The 21218-nt window shown below is 47.2% G+C and overlaps 1 protein-coding gene across 1 annotated transcript in view; it reads right to left on the reverse strand.

Moving 5' to 3' along the window:
* The window catches only part of NR1D2 (nuclear receptor subfamily 1 group D member 2), a 92153-nt gene that overhangs the window by 67244 nt on the left and 3691 nt on the right, over nucleotides 1–21218 (reverse strand). The window contains exon 2 of the mRNA XM_086939917.1: nucleotides 7520–7786. Coding sequence (XP_086796043.1) covers nucleotides 7520–7786 — 267 coding nt within the window. The remainder of the gene's footprint in view (nucleotides 1–7519; nucleotides 7787–21218) is intronic.

Consider the following 21218-nt stretch of genomic DNA (forward strand, 5'->3'; position numbering starts at 1 on the left):
GCAACACAATGAAGAAATTGATAAGTAGGAATTAACAGTTAATACAAATTCAAAACTCCTTCCATAAGGAACAAGGAGAACAAGAAAATTAAAGTAACAAATCTTCAATGGAGCACAATTGGGGGCTGCAGCAAGACCTGGCTCCACAAGGTTGGATAGTTCATTTTCATACTTACCACAATATCCTTAAACGTTGCTGTAAAAAGCTCTGATAGGGACAGAATCCTAAAATGTAGCCAGCAATGTCACATACTTTTGAGCTAGCTTTGGCATTAGGGCCCAGTTTTCGAGAAAATGTTCTTTAATTCTCAACTTTTGGAAAAAGTTTCATAAATTCTTTCCTACAATATGTAGAATCTTAACTTCACTTAATCGTGTACCTTTAGTTCTGGCGATTACAGGATCAAGTATGTGGGGTTTTCTTAAGACTTCTGATTAACTATGCTGTATGTATTTTGATACTTTGTGCTTGTTGCTTATGGTTTTGATTAATTAATACATTATATATAATATATGTTTTTGGACGCTAGGTCACAGGCTCAAACTTTTGGAAGGTTCTCAACAATGCTGAGTGCAAGGTCTGATTGTAAAGGTACTTTAGTGCGCTTATTCTGAAAAGCAATTGCTAAGGCTCGAATTTAGCTGTCTCCCTGATTCCTTTTTCGAACATTGTGAACACCTCAGGCTGTGGGGAATCCACGTGCAATTTTTATTCATGTTGGTAACTTGAAATGTCAACAAATTATATAAGAGCAAGACTGTGACACAAAACCTATTTCTAAATATAATTTCTCTTCTACCCTGCTTCCCATTTTTTGCCATGCTACAGTGGAGGGGCGTTGGCATCTGCGATAACTGATCTCTCTTTTTCAGACTGGTAGGGTGTTAGATTTGAGGGTCTCTGGTTGGCACAGGCAGGTACTTGTGACAAGCAGGGACCCTCTCCTCTAGTCAGGGAAAGGGAGATTACACACCTAAAATCACCCCTGCTCACCCTCTAGGTTGAGTGGCGCTAGCAGTCAAGGCTTATTTCTATGGCGTTGTAATTTAAGCAGTTGTGACCACATACAGTAACCCAGTGACAACACTACAAATGGACACCAAACAGGTTTTATATAAAAAATAAGTAGACTTTATATAGAGTTACCACAAGACCATTAAACGACAAAAATACACACTATGATTACTTTAAGATGGTAGATTTAAGCTTAGTTCAGTTCAGTTCTTAGATGCAACACTCTGCGTCAATGTACCTTAATTTGCGTTGCTCTTCCACGACAAGCAATGTCGCAGCGATGGGAATGTGGAAAACATCAGGTGCAAAGAAATAAAGACGTGAAGATCTTCCAGATGCGGCGCACTTCTCGGGGATGCGAGAAGCTCTCGGTTCAATGCGTGGACTACAGTGGCGACATCCAAGATGCGACGGCAGCAGCTCTAGCGGCGACGCTCTTCTCCCACGATGCGTGAAGCTTCCGCACAATGCAACAACTACAGCGGCGACATCCAAGATGCGACGGCAGCAGCTCCAACGGCGGCGCGCTTCTCGGGAGATGCGAGGTGCTCTTGATCGATGTGGTGCAGTGCGACAGTTCCAGCGGCGACACCCTCCTTCGGAGTTGCAAAGGCAGGCACAGCGATGGCGACACGCTCCGACCTCCTTACGAGATTCTTCTCCTGATGCAGTGCAGTGCGACAGTTCCAGCGGTGACACCCTCCTTGCTCTGGAGTCGCGACGGCAGGCACAGCGACGGCGACACGCTTCTCGTTGAGTCGCGCTTCCAGGTCCTTGCGACACGCAGTTCCTCAGAAGGCCCAAAACAGCAGCAGGCACTTCCAAAAAAACTCTGGGCAGCTGGGGGGTGAAGTCTGTTGTCCCTGAGACTTCAGCAGGAGGTAAGCCTTTTCCAAGCCCTTGGAGATCCTTCACAAGTTGAAAGCAAAGTACACAAAGTTCCTTTGTCCTTCCTTTGGCAGTAAGGCAACCACTGCAGGCCAATCCCCCAAGCAGCACTTCAGCTTGGGAATAGTCTCTCCTCAGTTTCTTCAGGTTCCTCTCCTCAGTAAAGGCGTCTTCTTGTAGTCCAAAGATGATCTAATTTCAGGGGAGCAGGGTCCCAATATTTATACCCCAAATCCTTTGTTCTCTGAGGGGAGAGGGGCCTGTGCCTAGTCCAAACCAGTTCCTGAGCACTTCGCTTACAAGACTTCTCCTTTCCTATCACAGTGCAGGGCAGAAACATCAGACGCCCCACAGGAGGTGGAGCCAGCATTGTGGAAGGCAAGTACAGTCCTGGAGCACTTTGTTGACAGGACTCCTTCTCTTCTTTCAGTGTGCAGGGCAGAGATATCAGCCGCTCCCCAGGGGGTGGAGCCACCATTGTGGAAGGCAGGCACAGCCCTATTCAGAGTTCAGGTGCACTCCTCCCTCCCATCTAGATGCAGATCTCTCTATTCACCACTGGGTGACTCAGCCTGTCTCCTGGAATTCCCCCGCCCTGTCACTCACAGAAACCAGACATAGGAATACACATCCTAGCAAAGGCAGGTTTGAATGGTTAGACAAGCAAAGACCTACTTTCTAAAAGTGGTATTTGCAAACACAGAATATTAAAATAAACTTCACTAAAAGATGTATTTTATTATTCTGAGTTCAGGCATACTAAACTCGAATTTCTGCCATGTTCTCTGAGCCTGTTAGGATGATAAAATGTAAACATTGTAACAGTACATTCTGGCCTATGGAGAACAGGTAGCCTTGCAATAGTGAAAAACGAAAATGGCTGTAATTCACTATTAGGACATGCCACACACATCAGGGCTTGTCCTACCGTATACTTACAATGCTCCCTGCCCTTGGGTGTGACTGATATGAAGAAAAGGGAAGGTTTAGGGACTGGGAAGTGGGTGCACTTGTCCAGTCAGCATGACAGTACCAGACTTCATGCAGGCTCTGCAATGGCAGACCTTAGACACAAATTTGGCAAGGCTGCTTCTTTGGCTGGCACAGCCAGTCCTGCAGGCCCACCAGCAGCATTTGGATTACACTCAGTGCACTAGAGTAGGGTCTGGCAAGTAAACCAAATAGCCAAACATGGAACCACTGATTCATACATCAATTTACAATGGGGAGCACTTGCACTGTGGCACTGAATAGCAGTGGCACAGCGCCCAAAGCATCAAACACCAGCAAAAACACATGAGGCAACAGCAAAAATGGAAGGGAGACCCACGCCAATGGTGCCAGGTCTAACATAGGGGAGATGTTTTTCCAGGAGCCAGCTAAGGTGAACATAATTGTTTACAATCACCGTACATATCCCGCTGCCACTGAAGCTAAAGCACAGGAACCTAGCAAAGGAGAGCCAAGTAGGATGGGGAATGACTTCCATTTGAAGTCCACCGGTGGGAGGTTTGTGTTCTGGGAAAGGACGGAGAGGGTGAGGGCCACTAGAATAGCAGTTGATGTGCAAAAACATGGTACTATATGTTATTGTGGGGTTAATGTCTGGTCTGAAATGTTAACAGGTTAAATTCTCGTACTAAAAGAAGTAAGGTATGGATAGAATAGAATAGAATAGAATAGAAGCCATTTATAAAGCGCCTGGTTACTCAAAAACAGAGTGTCCCCGCGCTGAGAACCGCAAAGGAGCTCAGAGGAATGAACACAGGAAGAACGGACAGGGGCAAGGGGGGATGAGGAGGTTAGATGCGGGGAAAGAGGAAGGTTTTCAATTTTCCTCGAAATCTTATTTCAGAGGGTTCCATCCGCATCTTGAGAGAGAGTTCATTCCAGCCCTTGGCAGCCAAGTATCTGAACGAGGAGCCACCCATCTTGGCTCTAGTTATCTTAGGGATTTTGAACATCATCGTACCAGAAGATCTAAGATTCCGGGTAGGTCGATGTGAGTAATCTATGCAGATAACCTGGACCAGTGCCATGGGCTATGCGGTGGGCGAAGCATAGGGCCTTGAATTTAATTCGCTCCTTGATGGGGAGCCAATGGAGTCTGGACAAGGCCAGCCTCCCTGAGGCTCTTCGAGGAAGCTTGAGCACAAGGCGCGCAGCGGCATTCTGAGCGCACTGGAGTTGGTGGGTGCCCTTCTTGCTCAAACCCAGTAACAAAGCGTACCCATAGTCCAGATGGGGGGTGACTAGGGCATGGACAATGGTCTTTCTTGAGTCCATGGGAAGAAGATCTAGTACCTTCCGAAGGACCCTCAGCACGCTGAAACATCTTGCTGTGACTTTGTTCACATGAGGTTTATATGACAGGTTAGAGTCCAATGTTATGCCCAAGTTCCGCACCGAAGCTTGAACCAACTTATATAAAACATGACATAGTCTGCTTGCGGGTGGCCCATTTAGCTTCTCGTGGTCACTCTAGGTTACATTGATTAAACGCAAAGTGCCCTCTGGAGTGGGTTGCCAATCATGGTAGGCAGGCATGTGGAAATGTGTTTATACCAAGGCTGATAATAAGGGACAGTGGATAATAGCATAGACCAGAACTGATAAACAGTTGGACCTAATAATATAATTTCTTTGGTCCAAATAATGATAATCCCACACCAAATGCACAATTGCTTCTGGTGCTGACAGAATGGTAATTGATTCTATGTGGGGTTATTAACATACCACCTAACCCCAAGATTAATAGCTCTGGTAGAAAGGGAAGATTTCTATAGCATCCATATAATCGAATCTTATGGTTTAAAAGATTACTCCCTGCAATTAAAGATAAGGAACCAGGATGCATATTCTTCTCCAACCTTCACAGAAGCAAATCGTGCTCATTTGCAAATCCACCAGAAGGCATTATCAGATCATAGTTTCTTCTCTATAGACATAGCATTTTTTTCTGCAGATTGGTTCACAAGTAAAAACGTAGATGTTTTATTGCCCATTGTTGGCGGATTCTGCCTATAAATCACAGATGATGCATACAATTCAGGAGGTGTTTAGGATTAATGCTGGGACAACCCCTCCTAGCATTTTATGGGATACATTAAAGGCTATAATCAGAGGGTGCATTTTGTCCTGTGCAACTGGTCATGATAAGGTGGCCTGCTAAAGGAAAGAGAGGCATTGTCTGCAATTGTATAATCTAGAATGCCGATTTGGTTTTCTAGATTGTTCTCGATAAAATGCTATAGAAGTAAAACTCTAAAACCAATGAATATCCTTGCTTGTCAAACAAACAAGAGCTAAAAAGGCTGAAGTATGTTATAACTATTGCTTACATACAATTGGTAACAATGAGCAAGATCTTGGCACAAAAATTAAAGGAGGAACAGAAAATACTCTATACCTGCCATTTATAATAAGGCAGAGTGTAAAATCTAATTCTAGGGAAGGGAATTCTAGGGAAGCATTTCATGAATTCTATTTTATGAGGTATACAAATGTAAATGTAATTGAGCTTATATAGCGCACAGCTACCCGCAGTGGGTGTCCCGGCGCTTGCTTAGGGAACCCGTCCTGATATTCCCCTGTGTGATAGCCCCAGCGGGTATCCACAAGGTGAAAGTCAGGCATCCCGCGGCGAGGGGCCAGTGGAGATTAAGCAAGCTATTGCCCAGAGTCGCAGAGTGTGAACCCGTGAGTCGAGAAGGCACCGGAGCGAGAATTATCGAGTGCGTGGAATTTTAGCCCAAGACCCGCCGAGGCGGGGAATTGAACCCTGGTCCAGGACGGATCTCAGCTTCCGGGTCTGCAGCCTCTAACCCCTGAGCCACACTTCTCCACAAAGGAGGTACCTGTTTCTAATAGATGATATAAGGCGAATCTTGGAAAATTTATTAGTGCTCCTTTGGGTCCTGTGACTGGGGGTGCATTAGAGACACCATTACAGCATGCAATAAAAAAAATTCCAGCTGGGAAGACAGAGGGTACAAACTCCGTATCTTCGGAGTTTTATAAAACATTTTCAAGAGAACATGTCGAAAGGCAAACATGCACCCTGCACAGGTCCTGGATCCCTTTGTAATCATAGTTCATCAAGAAGCTGTCTTCCAAAGCCCTTGGACCCGTTTTCTAGTCCCGATGATTCAAGATAAAGCTGGAGACATCTTCTTCCTCTGAACAGTCCTCTAGCTGGCATCCATGAATTCCAGGAGTCTTCTTCTATTTTTCTTTACCAGACAGCACTCTGAGCGTTCACGCATATAGGTGGTAGCCATACAGATGGAGAATGGATCTTGTGACCAATTTTTGCTGGTTGAGCACATCAGTGTTCTCCTCTAGAACAGTCTGGTAGGTATACACCCGTTACAACGCAACTTTTACAACTACTTACTATTACAACGCAACTTTTACAACGCATACCATTACAACGCATTGCGCTGGGGGGCGCTCTAGGATAGGGAATAAGTATAATTTACTATCCAACACCTTCCCTAGTGTCCACGGGGACTGGAGTTAGAATAGTAAATTATACTTACCACTATCCAGCACCTCAAAGCGCTACGCGTTGTAATGGTATGCGTTGTAATGGTCGCGTTGTAATAGTAGGTAGTTGTAATGGTATGCGTTGTAACATGGTACATCCGTCTGGCAGCTCTCACTTAGATTACTCAAGCAGACTATGGGCCTGGTTCCGATGTGGTTGGGAATGCCTCCGACCGTCCGTAGGAGCTGTTCCCACCGCATCGGAATTACCCGTTCGGATTACTTTCCGACCGACCAATTTCGATGGGCTCGGACTGAAGGCAATCCGAATCGGTTTTCTGAATGGCCTCCGACAGGCTCGGAGAGCCCGTCAGCCATTCGGAAAGCCTTCAGTAATCCCTCGGCTGGCTCTTTCTGGCAGAGGGATTGCGATGGCAGCTTCCCACTGCCTTTCTGTGCCGGCCTTTCCAATACAGAAAGGCAGTTGGAAATAACATTTACACACCCCTCCACTAAATGTAACAGATTAAAGTTACACCTTTCAGGAGGGAGAGAGATTAACTTTTTTTAAAGCAACAGAATGGAAATCAAATCAAGTATTCTTAATTATACGAATGAAAAGTTACACAAGTTTTGTTAAAAGACGAAGAACATGACTGCAGTAAATACATTTGAAACCATGCACACAGTTTGTGCTCCTTACGAAGCAACATGATTCTACTGTCAGTGAGCACCATGGGCCTGATTCTCAAAGTTAAACTTACACTCTGGTGTAAGTTTACGTTTGTTTTGGAATTCACAAAACTGCATTTTAATGCTACGTTTATGAGTGTGGAGACTTCGTGTTCGGAGCGGAGAACTCCGCGCACAAAAAGATAGGCATGTTTTATCGTTTTATGTGTCTCGTTCTCCGCGCCCTTACATTTAGTATTAAAATGCAGTTTTGTGAATTTCAAAAGAAACGTAATCGTAAACTTACACTAGAGTGTAAATTTACCTCTGTGAATCATGCAGCACATTTTTAATCTACAGGTAGCAACAATGGCTAGCATCAGAGAGAGAGAACTGCTACTTGTTAAATGCACACACGTATTCATTTCTCGCAGTGCTCCAATATGCCACACTTACTTCTCATAACTTGGCTGAAACTTTTTGTGTGCAAATCAGCGCTTGAATAAGCTGCCTTCTGATTTAGCTGCTGAGATCCCTTGGAGGTGGAGCTACACTTTTTGGAGGACACACCGCTGCTTCCACTGTGGCAGCTGCTTTCAGAGGTGGAGCTGCCAGGCGAGGGCGGTGAGGAGGAGCTCTGGAAGCTGCGGTCAGAGGGCTCACTTACACAGGAGGATGGACAGGCGAAACCACTGGAGGAACTCATTGAGGCAATCACAACACCTGAAAGAAGAGACAAAGTCATGAGATGCTGAACAATGATACAAACGTGCTCCTAATGGAGGCCCTTTTGGCATGGTCTCATTGGACGACTTCCCTTTGCTAGATGTCCAAAATACCTTAATGGAGGCCATTTTGGGTTGGTTTGATTAGACAACTTCTCTTTGCTGGAGGCACAATATATGCATCATAGGTTGGGTGCAGCATCCAAACATCATATTGGCAGCATGTCTTCCCAAATGACCTAAAATACCATTCCCTGTTTAAGTGCAATGTGTTTAGCCTCTAGTACCTTACAATGCTTTACTAATTCGCCACAAATCAATATTGATTGATTGATTTTCCTATCTAACAATGCAGTCACCTGTTGTGGAAATACTGGTAGGCTCCAAACGCTGACAATACTTTTAACAGTTAAGGACCATATTGCTGGGCTCAAATAGCTTACAATGCCTTCACCACTTAGATATATTAGTAGACCGTCCCAGCTGATAATAAACAACCCCATTTCATATTCAAATGTTCTAATCAAATATCCGTTAACACAGACCAACTGCCCCAGCTCACAATGTTTACAATCTTCAAAATAGCACTGGTCTCTTCAGAAAACTTGCTGAGAGTGAATAGCATTCTGTTTCCCAAGTAACTCTTTAGTTCAGTTTACATTAATGGAAAAAACTGAAAGAATGTAAATAGATATTTTATGTTACACTATAATATATGTTTACAGCAAGCATGGGAAGAATGGGGCATTAGAAGTGATACAAAGATAACATTATACAACTATAGTAAAAGGTTTAATAAACAACAAATGTTATAATGAATAATATTAAAGAGACTAATTACAATTAATCTATATAATATTTTAATTCAAACTAAAAATATGATTGATTAAAATCTATTAGAACAATGTAATGTTGGGCACTCCACTGAAGACAATGTAGTGGCTCTGGGCTTATAATGGCTCCAATACAACATTCCAATGTTTGTATTCACGTTTCTCCCTTTCTAATTAAAAACTTTCTGTCAGTGGATGGAATGTTCGAGTAGCCTAAGAGCCATTCTGTCTCGGGCTATACAAGATGTTAATGACCCTCTCGCTAGTTATAGGTACATTGGAGAGGGCCTTTATCAACCGGAATAGCCTGAAGCAGAAGGGCTAAAAAGTTATTAGAACAGTCCAGTGTGGCTTAAGAAACGTGTCTACAAACTCAAAAAAGGTATTCAGTAAGCGACCTGATTTCAGAAATGATGGGCCGTCCTGGTGAGGTTCCGTGAGAATCGTAATGACGTTTTGGGCCTGTGCGAATATGGACGAGTTCGGTATCTATGAACCGCAAATGACGAGTTTAGTGGGTGTACGCGTTTTTGCTACTCTACTCTGCAGCATTCGTCTTAATCGTGGGTTTCTTCATCTTAACCCACGGGTTCCATTTTAGATACGGCATCCATTTTGTTTCTTGCCCTCACGTAGCCGGCGAACGGACAATGTCCGCCTCATGACCCTGGGTTTCCCAAGCTCTTGCGGAAGATGCATATCCCTTTGAGTGTGTCTTTATGACTAGGGGGATGACACGGCAAAGGCAGATGGGTCCGCTCGAGGCTCATCTTGCCGTGCCATTGTTTCAGCCGTGCATGCGTTAGGCTCTAATCCTTTGATCCTGCGATCACGCTTCCGATATTGCCCCTACACTCTTTTCAATCTGTTGTCTGTCTTTGTCTTCCTTGCACCTGTTTCTGTCCCTTCTCTTAACTCGTTTACAGCTAGAATGGAATGTGCCTAATGTTGAGATAACGTGCTTTTACAGTTGGGAACCGGCAATGCTACTGTAATTATGTTCCGGGCTTCTGAAAACATGAATGCAACCCTTTTGAAGTTTACTGTGGGAACTGAGTTGTAACCTTTTGTTCGCTATGTTGTGCAATGACGAAAATATGTATAAAAGGAGCGATCCCCTTTTGCAATTCGAAGCAGACTCTCAGAACCTACACTTCGTTGTACTTCTTGCGATCTCTGTATCCCTGCAGTAAATAAACGCTGATCTTTGACGCAGAAGGAAGTGTCCCGTGTCTCTGTGATTTGTACGCCGGAACAGGTAACCCACGAAGGTTTCAGGTGTTGTTCCCTGGCACCGCTGGGCCTTAGAATAGCCTAGTCCTTCAGTTGGCGCCCAACGTGGGGCGACATCAGCGGTACCGGTCCAAAGCCTGATGATCGTGAGGAACTTCGTGTGAAATCTCCGAGGGAAGGTGCACCCCGCTTCATCGATCCTGTTGTCGAAATAAGTGGTCCGAAGACTTTTCCCGCGAAGATTCCCGCCTCCTGACGGCTGCGACGGACTGATGCCCTGACTGTCGACCTGTTTTGGCGCCTGGCGTAGTTCTTTGTACAGCGAGACGATAGACGGGCCTTCCTGGTGACGCCATTGTTCTTTCAGTTAAGTATTTGTGGGTCGCTCCCAGAATCCTTGGTTGTTGTTGTTGAAACTTGGTTGTTTGCATGGTTCCATTGCATTTGTGGTTCTTAGTTGTTGGTTCTTAGTTGTTGGGTTTTTATTTGACGATTGCAATTGCCAAAAACCGAGGGTCTCGTACTTTTGCGAGGACATCGTAATCCGATAACCCTTGAAGTTGGTAAACTCGGTTAGTGTGCACGATGCCTGGCCGTAGTTCTTTGTTTGGTTTTCTTAACTGTTGCCGCACGGATTCCCGGTTGGAGGACTCGTGTCCGATACCTCCAGTTGGAACTCTGATTTATGAGCTCTATAGTCGACACGGAGTGGGCCCCATCGTATATAATGAATATTGGATCTGTTATACTAAAAACGATGGTGTCCTTAGTTGGCCACCCCATGGTAGTTTTGAAACTGGGATTTTAGATAATCTCGAAGCAAAATTGTTTAAAAAGAAAGCTAGGCCGGCCACGTTTGATTCCTTTCGGTTATGGCGAAAAGAGGCCAAACAGAAAGAAATCAGGCAGATAAAGAAACATAAGAGAGATGGTATCATTACAATGATGCAAAGTGCAGAACAATATCAGCGAGACAAAGACGAGAAGGAAAAGGACGTTTTTACTAGATTACATCGTATGGCGGTGGATAAATGTTATCCGGTTTTACCGTCAAGTTCTGATAAGAAGGGAGAGGAATCGATAGAGGATCCTTTGTTATCCTATTTAATAAAATCACCACCTCCTTATGCACAGGGTACTACAGCCCCTGTAGTTCCTCCTGTTCCTCCACCTGTTGTTCCGGTGGCTGCTGGTCAGCCTGTTGTTGGTCCTGTTCCTCCAAATCCTCTTGTTCCTCAAGTTGTCCCTGCTCCCTTACCCGCTCTTCATCCTACTGCTCCATTGCCTGTACCTTCTCAGTCTATTGTTCCTGCTACTTCTGCTATCTTGGCTACTCCTACTGCTCCTACGTTCAGTCCTCACGTTGTACTTCTCTCCTCTTCCCCTTCTGTTCGTAGTCGTATACCTAATGCTGTTGCTAATCTCTATTCCCCACTTTTCGGACCGATACTTGGGTCCGATGTCTCTGATGTCTCTCAGAGACGAAGCCAAATGCCTGGAGGTAGGGAGAGTGAGACGTTAGTCACTATGGCGCGTAGGTGGATTAGACATCCTGCTAAGTACACTCCGCGCATAGTGTTCGATACGTTTTCCCAGTTCAATGAACCCACACAAAGATTTGTGTTCGAGGAAATGTGTAAATCCTTGAGAGAAGAGTGGGATAATGATGAGGTGGATAATGTACCGCCCGATAAGACTGAACTTCAGAGTCAGTTTTCGAACGGTATGATTGTAGGTGGCGATGTACGACGTGCATTAGAGCGTCTGTTAGCTTTTCGATCTACAGTGCATCCTCAAGTGTTGTTTGATGACGATTCCGATGATTCGAAAGCACAAGCTGGTCAGTATCCCATGCGAGAAGTTCCCCCAGTGTGGATGCCAGGTAATCCTACTGCTAACCCTGCAATTTTGCCACACTTCCAGAGAGTTTGGATACACCTCCCATGGAAGCGATCGGAAGTTTTGCAGGTGAAACAATCTTTGCCTGACCCCCGGAACAATCCGGCAGGTTATTATAAGGAGTTATCCCAACTTGTGGATGTTACTATTATGAACCTTGCTGATATTGACATGTTGTTTGGTAACGTAGTACCGCAACCGATTTGGGCGAAAATTCGTCAACAGAATCACGCAGCTGAGTTAGGCGGTGATTGGGCTGCTCTTGTAGCGGCTGACGGACGGCAAGTTGGTGGGGCTAAGCCTGAACAGTTAATTACGGATCTGCCCCAAAGAATTATTACGCTCATGAAGACACTTATGCCAGCGATGAGGGTCAACTGGGATAAATTGTCTGCTTGCAAACAAAAGAAAGACAAGAGTGTCTCCGATTTCTTCACTAGATTTGAGGAGGCATTCATTGATCATAGTGGTCAGGATATGAGCACTGAGGGAGGTCAGCGGTTGTTTGTCGATAAATTTGTGTTAAATCTGTTGCCTGAGCTGTGCAACAAATTGAAAAATTCTGAAAGTTCATGGGCTGTTTCAACCACTGCTCAAATATTAGCAACAGCTCAATATTATGAGAATAGGGAAAAAGAAGAAAATGATCGTGCAGACAAGAAAACGAAGGAGCTTAAAACTAAGGTCTTGTTGCAGCAAGCATATCCTCCGCGCTCGAATCAACAGGCCTCGCAACAGCAAAATCGATCACAGTCACAGTCTTCTAGGTCGCAGTCGCGTTCTGACTCTTCTACACCCAGATCTATGCTTGGGTATAATCAATGTGCATATTGTAGGGGTGAGGGCCATTTGAAGTTTAATTGTCCTGTTTTACGTGATCGAAATAATGGGGTTTCGGCCCGAGGAGATCGTAGTGGTCCTCAGCAGGCATCTCGAGGTAGAGGTCGTGGCACCTCTCAAAATCAAAATGAGCGTTCTACTCCTTCATCGGATGCAGACAATTGTTTTGATCAACAAAACACGTCGTCCGGTAGATCTGCACAGTATCATGTGGATGACTATTATGTCGAGCATGACATTGATGCAGACGGTAATTACTAGGACAGCCATAGACAAAGAGAGGGAGTAGTATCAGTTCCGGTTGATCAGAGAGGGCCTTACGTCGCAGTTGCCACATCAGGCGTAGTTGAGCCTTTTCTGTTGGACACTGGTGCAGCAAAAAGTTCCATCATGCATTTGAAACTCCCTGGCGCAGCTTTGTCTGGCTTAACAAATGTTTCTGTTGGATTCTCTGGCGCCCCGGTTAGCAATCCAGTTTCTAGCCCTTTGTCCCTTACGTTCGGGCCACGTGAGCTGGAGGCTCCTTTGATTTTAACTACTGGTTGTGGTGAGAATCTTTTGGGTCTGGATTTGTTGAAGCGGTTATATGGGACTTTGTATTGCTCTCCTACGGGAGTGGAGCTTACATTAGGTCAGAGAGTAATCTCTTCTATGTATTTGTCAACTGACAAGCTCCCACCGGAATTGAGTTCCCTTCCTGAGTCTTTGTGGGCAACGGGTCCCAATGATATGGGCCTATTAGATATACCACCTTATGTTGTCCAATTGAAATCGAATGTGCGATTACCACGTATTCCCCAGTATCGTATCTCTCTTGATGGTGAGCGAGCGCTATTAGCGATCATTTATGATTTATTCAAAAAGGATGTTATCGAGGAAACTCGGGGAAATGTGTGCAATAGTCCGGTGTTACCTATTCTGAAACGAACTGATCCATCCAAGCCTCCTGTGTACCGTTTTGTCATTGACTTGAGAGAAGTCAATAAAATCGTGATCCCACAGTTTCCCGTGGTGCCTGACATTACAGCTTTGCTGACCCTGATTCCAGCTTCTGCCTCTTGGTTCTCGGTAATCGATCTGAAGAATGCTTTCTTTAGCATTCCGATTGCTGAGGAAAGCAGAGACCTATTCGGCTTCTCATTAGGTGGTCGCAGCTTCAGGTTTAAACGCGCACCTCAGGGCTACTGTGAGAGTCCATCGATCTACAGTCAAGCCCTTAAGAGTCAACTTGATGCGTTTGTGTTACCGGCTGGTGCGGCCTTGATTCAGTACGTTGATGATCTGTTAGTGGCTGCTGACACAGAGCAGATTTGCAAAACTGCTACAGTATCGCTGTTAGAGCATCTATGTGACTTACATCACAAGGTGTCACATTCTAAGCTGCAATATTGTTGTCAAGAAGTAACCTATTTAGGTCACTTATTGTCAAAGGAGGGAAGAAGGTTGACCCCAGAAAGAATTGCAGCGATTGCTCGCATGACTGTGCCAACAACTTAGAGAGATGTGCGTGCCTTTCTAGGTATCACGTCATACTGCAGACAGTGGATACCGAATTTTTCATTGTTAGCGAAGCCATTGTCAGCCCTCACGTGCAAGGATGTTCAGACTCCTTTGCCATGGACCGAAAAATGTCAGAAAAGTTTTTCTGAACTGCGTGACGCGTTGTGTTCGGCTCCTGTGTTAGGTACTCCTGATTACAGTAAGCCGTTTACACTATACATTCACGAGAGGGAAGGTTGTGCGTTGAGTGTCTTGACGCAACAATTTGGTGGTAAGCAGCGTCCATGTGCATATTTTTCCTCGACCTTAGACCCAGTAGCTATAGCATTGCCGAGTTGTCTGAGGGCCACAGCGGCAGCTGCGGTCTCCATTCGACAGTCCGCAGGTCTGGTCATGGATAATATGCTTACAGTGATGGTCCCGCATGCAGTTGACACTCTCTTGAATCGAACGAAAACTCAACATTTGACGAGCGCAAGGTTGTCCGGTTATGAGTTGACACTTTTTGCAAGTCATATACAGATCAAGCGTTGTAATGTGCTGAATCCAGCGACATTGTTGCCGATTCATGTGGAATCAGGTGATGTAGCACCACATGAATGTTATCTAAGAACTGAAGAAGAAACGAAGGGTCGTGTTGACCTGAAAAACACTCCATTGGCAGATCCCGATGGTACTTTGTATGTTGATGGTTCATGCTTCAAGTTGCCGAATGGTGATGTGACGACCGCGTATGCTGTAGTGACGCTGAGTACGGTTGTGGAAACTGCGAGATTGAGTCAGAACTCAGCGCAAGCGGCAGAATTGATTGCGTTAACGAGAGCGTGTGTTTTGTCTAAAGGGAAGCGAGTGAATGTGTTTACTGACAGTCAGTATGCATTTGGCGTAGCGCATAGCTTTGGCCGATTGTGGAGAGAAAGAGGATTTATGACATCGCATGGTACAAAGATCCAACACGGACAGCTCGTGAACGATCTTTTGGATGCACTTACATTGCCTAAGCAGGTGGCAATCATTAAATGTAGCGCGCATCGAAAGATTACGGATGATGTTGGTCGTGGTAATGCGTTTGCGGATAAGATTGCTAAGGAAACGGCTAAGAATCTGACAACTCGAATGTATGTTACGAGTTCAGTGAGGTGGCCGACGGAGACTGGTATGTGTGAGGACACTGTTGAAAGCGTGAAAGCGATTCAGAATGAGGCCACCGAAACTGAAAAGACTAAGTGGAAAGAAAGCACGGGGAAGTTAGATGTGAATGGATGTTGGGTTTGTGAGAAGTTGGCCCGATATGCAACGTTCGCTATTCTAGCGACCGCTATGTATCGTTCCAACGACCCTTATGGTGTTTGGTTGTAAGTCAACCTATAGACCAGCTATCCTAGTAGCGTGGATACGAGCAGTCTAAGGCTAAAGACTCGAGAGGGCGTGTTAAGCCAGCTGTTATACCATCACATACCCCTTGAACACCAAGTGAAAGGACACCACACAAGTGTTATGAAAATAAACAGGATATTTATTAAGATTCACAACAGCCCTGGACTCTTTATGAGGACAGGGTACTAAGCACAAACCAAATCTCTTAGGAAAATACTTCAAGTGCACAATTAAAACAAGTGTCCGAGGACACGGAAAGTTTAAGGTCTCGGGCGGACCCGATAAGGCAAGTCGGAAGCGAGGGACTCGGGACCCTAGAGTAAAGAGGCTATGCAGGCACCGAAATGCCGAGTTACCTAGCCACGAGGGCTGCGGCTGCACAAGTCTTACAGGCGTCGGGGTCTTCGCTGACGAGCCAGGAGCCGGAAGAAAAGGAGTTGCTGGCCGGCGACCAGTGATGAATAGTTCGTAGAGATCCAAGCCTGGATCAAAGATTGATGATACCTGAAAGCAGAGGGGACCAAGTTCGTACTACTAGCCAGTAGTCAGATGGTACCAGGAAGGCACCGGATGGCCGTCACCTCGACTAGGTGAGTGGGCGACGCTAGGCTCTGCAGTCTCACGGGCCAGGAGACGTTGTCGGCGACCACGGCAGAGGTGCGAGCTGTCCCACGAAGGATGATGCTGTCGGCGTCGCTGGGCCCAGGATGGGGCAACAAGCCTTGGCAGATCTCAGGGCCACGTGGTGGGCCTAAGATGGCGTCTTGAGTGGACCAGGAGGGTCCGGGGTGCTTCTCGCAAAGATGGAAGCAAGGGCCAGTCTGGAGCAACCAGACCAGCAGTGTTGATTGTCGGATGTCGTCGCAGAAGGGCACAAGCCAGCGGCTAGTGACCAGACAACGTGCTGAGCAGCGAGCAGAAGGGCCCCACGCAGATCGTGGAGATGCTGGGAGACTGCACTTCGGTGCTGGAGCGGCTCAGGGTCGGGGCTTCTCGGACCCCAGAGCACTCACCAGGGAATCGCTTCGATGGTCGTGCTGGTTAAGAGCGTGCAGGTTCTGATGATGGCCGGTCCCTCGAGGTCTCGTCGTACCCACAGATCACAGCTGAGCTGATGACGTGGGTAGAGGTCAGAGGTGCCAGGGAAGCCGGTTCTCGTCGAGCTGGGCCGTCGGATTCCTTGAGGAAGGACTTACAGCAAACCGCAGAGTTCTTAGATGGTGCCCGCTGATGCAGGGTGACTACTCCTTAGTCACAAGGGAGAAATCTTGAGAAGAGTCTTGAGTGTCCTTTCGTAGAAAGTAGTTCTTGATTCAAAGATGATCTAATTTGGAAGGGTCCCCGCTCCGGCCTTTATTCTAAAGAAAGGGGTGGGTACATGACTAGGTCCTGCCCTAAGGGTGGGACCAGGAAGGGGGGTAGTTACACCCCTCTCCCCTGCCGGACTTTCCCCAGGCCAGGGCTGGTGCCCCTGGAACTGGTTCTAACCGGCAGATGCGTAGTGAGCACCGGGGTGCCACTCCGCAGTCACCTTCTCGCAAAAGCCCTACCTACCCAGAATACACAAACCCTGTCTGGGACGGTGCGAACACCGCCCTCGACAGGAAACCCTTTGTCCAAGCTCTCCTCGCTGGAAGGACTCCCAGCAGCAGGAGGTCAGACTCGTGTCTGTGGTGGCAGCATCCATTTTGTGGAGCTGAGGCTTTAGTTAACTTTAACCGGGGTTCACAGTTACGTACATGTCGTGTCCCTCTAGAAGGGCGGAATGCTAATCTCGTCGCCAGAGTTGGTGAGAGGGCAGCATCCCGATTCGTATGACACCTTACTCGACATGCCTTGATAACGCGACACCGAAGTTACCGATGTGGTACGCGTTATCATGGAACAGCCATTGGGTCTTGATTCCGCAAGCTGCAACCGGGCTCGGCTCGGGCCAGAGCCTAGTTCACGCGAGCCCATGCACTCTGCCTTCAGGATTGTCAAGGCCTGCCATAGGAGTGACTGATAGGAACTCGAGTGTCCATTGTATGGTTAGATATAGGGCTACTATATCTACAGCAAAGTGTGATTACACGACTTCGCCCCAGCTGTCATGCAGCCAGTTGTGTCAAATTTAGGAGGCCAGCCAGGGGTGGCATAATACATGCTGCAGCCCCTGGCAGCCCTGAGTACACCTATGCCCTGAGTTACAGGGTCTGACAAGGTGGCCCAGTACCAATTGGTAAATGCACCTAGGGTACATATCGTAATTTAGAAAGAGAACAGCCAGGCTGTGGGTCTGATTAGCAGGCCCACAGCCAGAGAAAGTCGTAAACCAGTGAAACAAAAGCAAAAAATCTGGGTGATCATAGGATTGCAGACCCTACTCTCCTACATGACCCCCCCCAAACGTCGGAACAATAAGCTAACCTTGACCAGGTGAGTCTTCTTGTTCTAAGTGGAAATATATGGAGAGCCCATCGGCATTGCCATGATCAGTACCAGGTCTATGTTCCACTGTAAAGTCCATCCCCTGTAGGGAAATGGACCACCTAAGCAGTTTGGGGTTTTCACCCTTCATCTGATTTAGCCACAAGAGGGGCTTATGGTCGGTCTGAATCTTGAAGTGAGTGCCAAACAAGTATGGCCTCAGCTTCTTCAGGGCCCAGACCACAGCAAAGGCCTCCCTCTCAATAGCTGACCAATTCTTCTCTCTAGAGGTCAGCCTTCTGCTTATAAAAGCAATGGGCTGGTCTTGACCATCAAAATTCAGTTGAGAAAGAACAGCTCCCACACCCAACTCAGAAGCATCTGTTTGGACAATGAATGGTTTGGAGTAGTCCGGACTCTTGAGGATAGGCGCCGTGCACATGGCCTGCTTTAGGTCATCGAATGCTTTTTGACAGCTCGCTGTCCACTGAACCTTTTTTGGCATTTTCTTACTTGTCAGTTCATTTAATGGTGTCACAATTGAACCATAGTTCCTGACAAACTTCCTATAGTAACCAGTCAGGCCCAAGAAAGCTCGGACCTGAGTCTGGGTGGTTGGAGGAGCCCAGTCCCTGATTGACTGTATCTTGCTCTCCAGTGGCTGAACCTGGCCTCCACCTACAAGGTGGCCCAGGTATACAACCTGTGTCTGCCCTATCTGGCACTTGGTGGCCTTGATAGTGAGGCCTGCTGCTTGCAGAGCCTCTAACGCTTTCCGCAGGTGGACCAGGTGATCCTCCCAGGTGGAGCTAAAGACAGCAATATCGTCAAGATACGCCGCACAGAAGTCATCCAGCCCAGTAAGGACTTGATTCACCAACCTTTGGAAGGTGGCAGGTGCATTTTTCAGACCAAAGGGCATCACCACGAACTGATAATGCCCACCAGGGGTTGAAAATGCGGTTTTAGGCTTGGCGTCCTCAGCTAACCTGATTTGCCAATACCCAGCTGTCAGGTCAAACGTACTTAAGTAGTTGGCCGAAGCCAATCTATCGATAAGCTCGTCTGCCCTTGGTATTGGGTGGGCGTCAGTCTTAGTGACTGCATTGAGACCCCTGTAGTCTACGCAAAACCTCATCTCTCTCTTACCACCCTGGGTGTGAGGTTTCGGCACTAGAACTACGGGACTAGCCCAAGGGCTATCCGAGGGTTCAATGACTCCCAGCTCCAACATTTTCTGCACTTCACTCTTGATGCAGTCTCTAACGTGATCAGGCTGCCGGTAGATTTTACTCTTAACGGGCAAGCTGTCACCAGTGTCAACCTCATGGGTGCACCAATTGGTCTGACTGGGTGTTAGAGAAAACATATGTCTGAACGACTGAAGAACCTGTTTACAGTCGCTCTGTTGATGTTCGGAGAGGCTGCCACAAAAGACAACACCATCTACCGATCCATCGTCAGGATTCTGAGTGAGCAGGTCGGGGAGAGGGTCACTCTCTTCTTCCTGTCCCTCATCTAGGGCCATGAGCAAACTCATGTCCTTCCTGTCGACATATGCCTTGAGCCTGTTGACATGAAGCACCCTGTGGGGGCTCCGGGGAGTTCCCAGGTCGACCAGGTAGGTGACCTCTCCCTTTTTCTCCAGGATGGTGTAGGGCCCGGACCATTTGTCCTTGAGTGCTGCTGGGGCCACCGGCTCCAACACCCACACCTTCTGTCCGGGCTGGTAAACAGTCAAGACAGCCTTTTGGTCATGCCAAGCTTTCTGGAGTTCTTGGCTGGCCTTAAGGTTTTCAGATGCCTTCTCCATGTATTCAGCCATCCGCGAGCGGAGGCCAAGCACATAGTCCACTATGTTGGCTGCAGGCTTTTTGAGAGGTCTCTCCCATCCTTCCTTCACCAAACACAGGGGTCCTCTTACAGGATGCCCGTACAAAAGTTCAAAAGGGCTGTAGCCAACCCCCTTCTGTGGGACTTCTCTGTAGGCGAACAAGAGGCAGGGGATCAGGACGTCCCATCTACGCCGAAGCTTTTCAGGTAGTCCATGAATCATCCCTTTAAGGGTCCTGTTGAATCTCTCAACAAGCCCATTGCATTGTGGATGATAGGGTGTAGTGAACTTGTAGTTGACACCACATTCCTTCCACATAGCAGTTAAGTAGCTCGACATAAAGTTTGCACCTCTGTCGGAGACGACCTCCTTAGGGAAGCCCACTCTGGAGAATACTCCAACTAGGGCTCTTGCCACAACAGGTGCTGTAGTGGTCCTAAGGGGAATAGCTTCAGGATACCTGGTGGCATGATCCACTACCACCAGTATAAACTTGTGCCCTGATGCTGTTGGTGGTTCCATGGGACCGACGATGTCGATCCCCACCCGTTCAAAGGGCACCCCCACCACAGGCATTGGTATAAGGGGGGCCTTTGTCGTGCCACCTGACTTACCACTGGCTTGGCAAGTGACACAGGAGCGGCAAAACTCCTTGGTATCTTTGTTCATATGAGGCCAGTGAAAGTGTGAGACAAGCCTGTCCCACGTTTTCGTCTGGCCTAAGTGACCTGCTAAGGGAATCTCGTGGGCCAAGGTAAGTAGGAAACCACGCTGAGACAAGGGTACAACCAGCCTCCTGGTCATGCCAGGCTTGGGGTCTCTTGACTCAGTGTACAGGAGTCCATCTTCCCAGTATACCTTGTGGGTACCTGTGGCGTTCCCAGCAGCCTCAGCAGCAGCCTGCTGTCTGAGGGGTTCAAGAGAAGGGCAGTCTAACTGGTCCTTCCCCAGGTCTTCCCTTGAGGGTCCCCCTGAACCCAAGAATTCAACTTGATCAAGTTCGAACTCCCTAGGCTCAGTTTCCCTCAATTCCTGTAGGTCAGCCTCCTCTGAGACTTGATCCACGACCTGGGGCAAGGGGGAAGGCGCAGCCTTAACCCTACTGCTCTTTTTCTTGGGAGGTGTCTGGTCCGTTGTTCCAGGATCCAGCACCTGTTCAGTGGGGCATTTCCTGACCTGTGACCTGGTCACAGCGAACACATGTGCTGGCAAACCTAACATTTCCATGTGAGTCCGGTGCTCCACTTCTGACCATTGTGATGACTCCAAATCATTGCCCAACAAACAATCCACTGGGAGGTCTGGACTAACTACAACCTTCTTTTGGCCAGTTACCCCTCCCCAGGAGAAAGCTACAATTGCCATACTGTGATTGGTAGTGACATTGCTTGCATTGGTCACCAGGAATTCTGTACCTGGCATGATCTGTCCAGGGTCCACAAAGTTAGGCGTCACCATGGTGACGCTGGCACAAGTGTCCCTATAGGCCTGAGCCATCTTTCCAT

Source organism: Lissotriton vulgaris, chromosome 10 (assembly GCF_964263255.1).
Source record: "Lissotriton vulgaris chromosome 10, aLisVul1.2, whole genome shotgun sequence".
NCBI lineage: Eukaryota > Metazoa > Chordata > Amphibia > Caudata > Salamandridae > Lissotriton > Lissotriton vulgaris.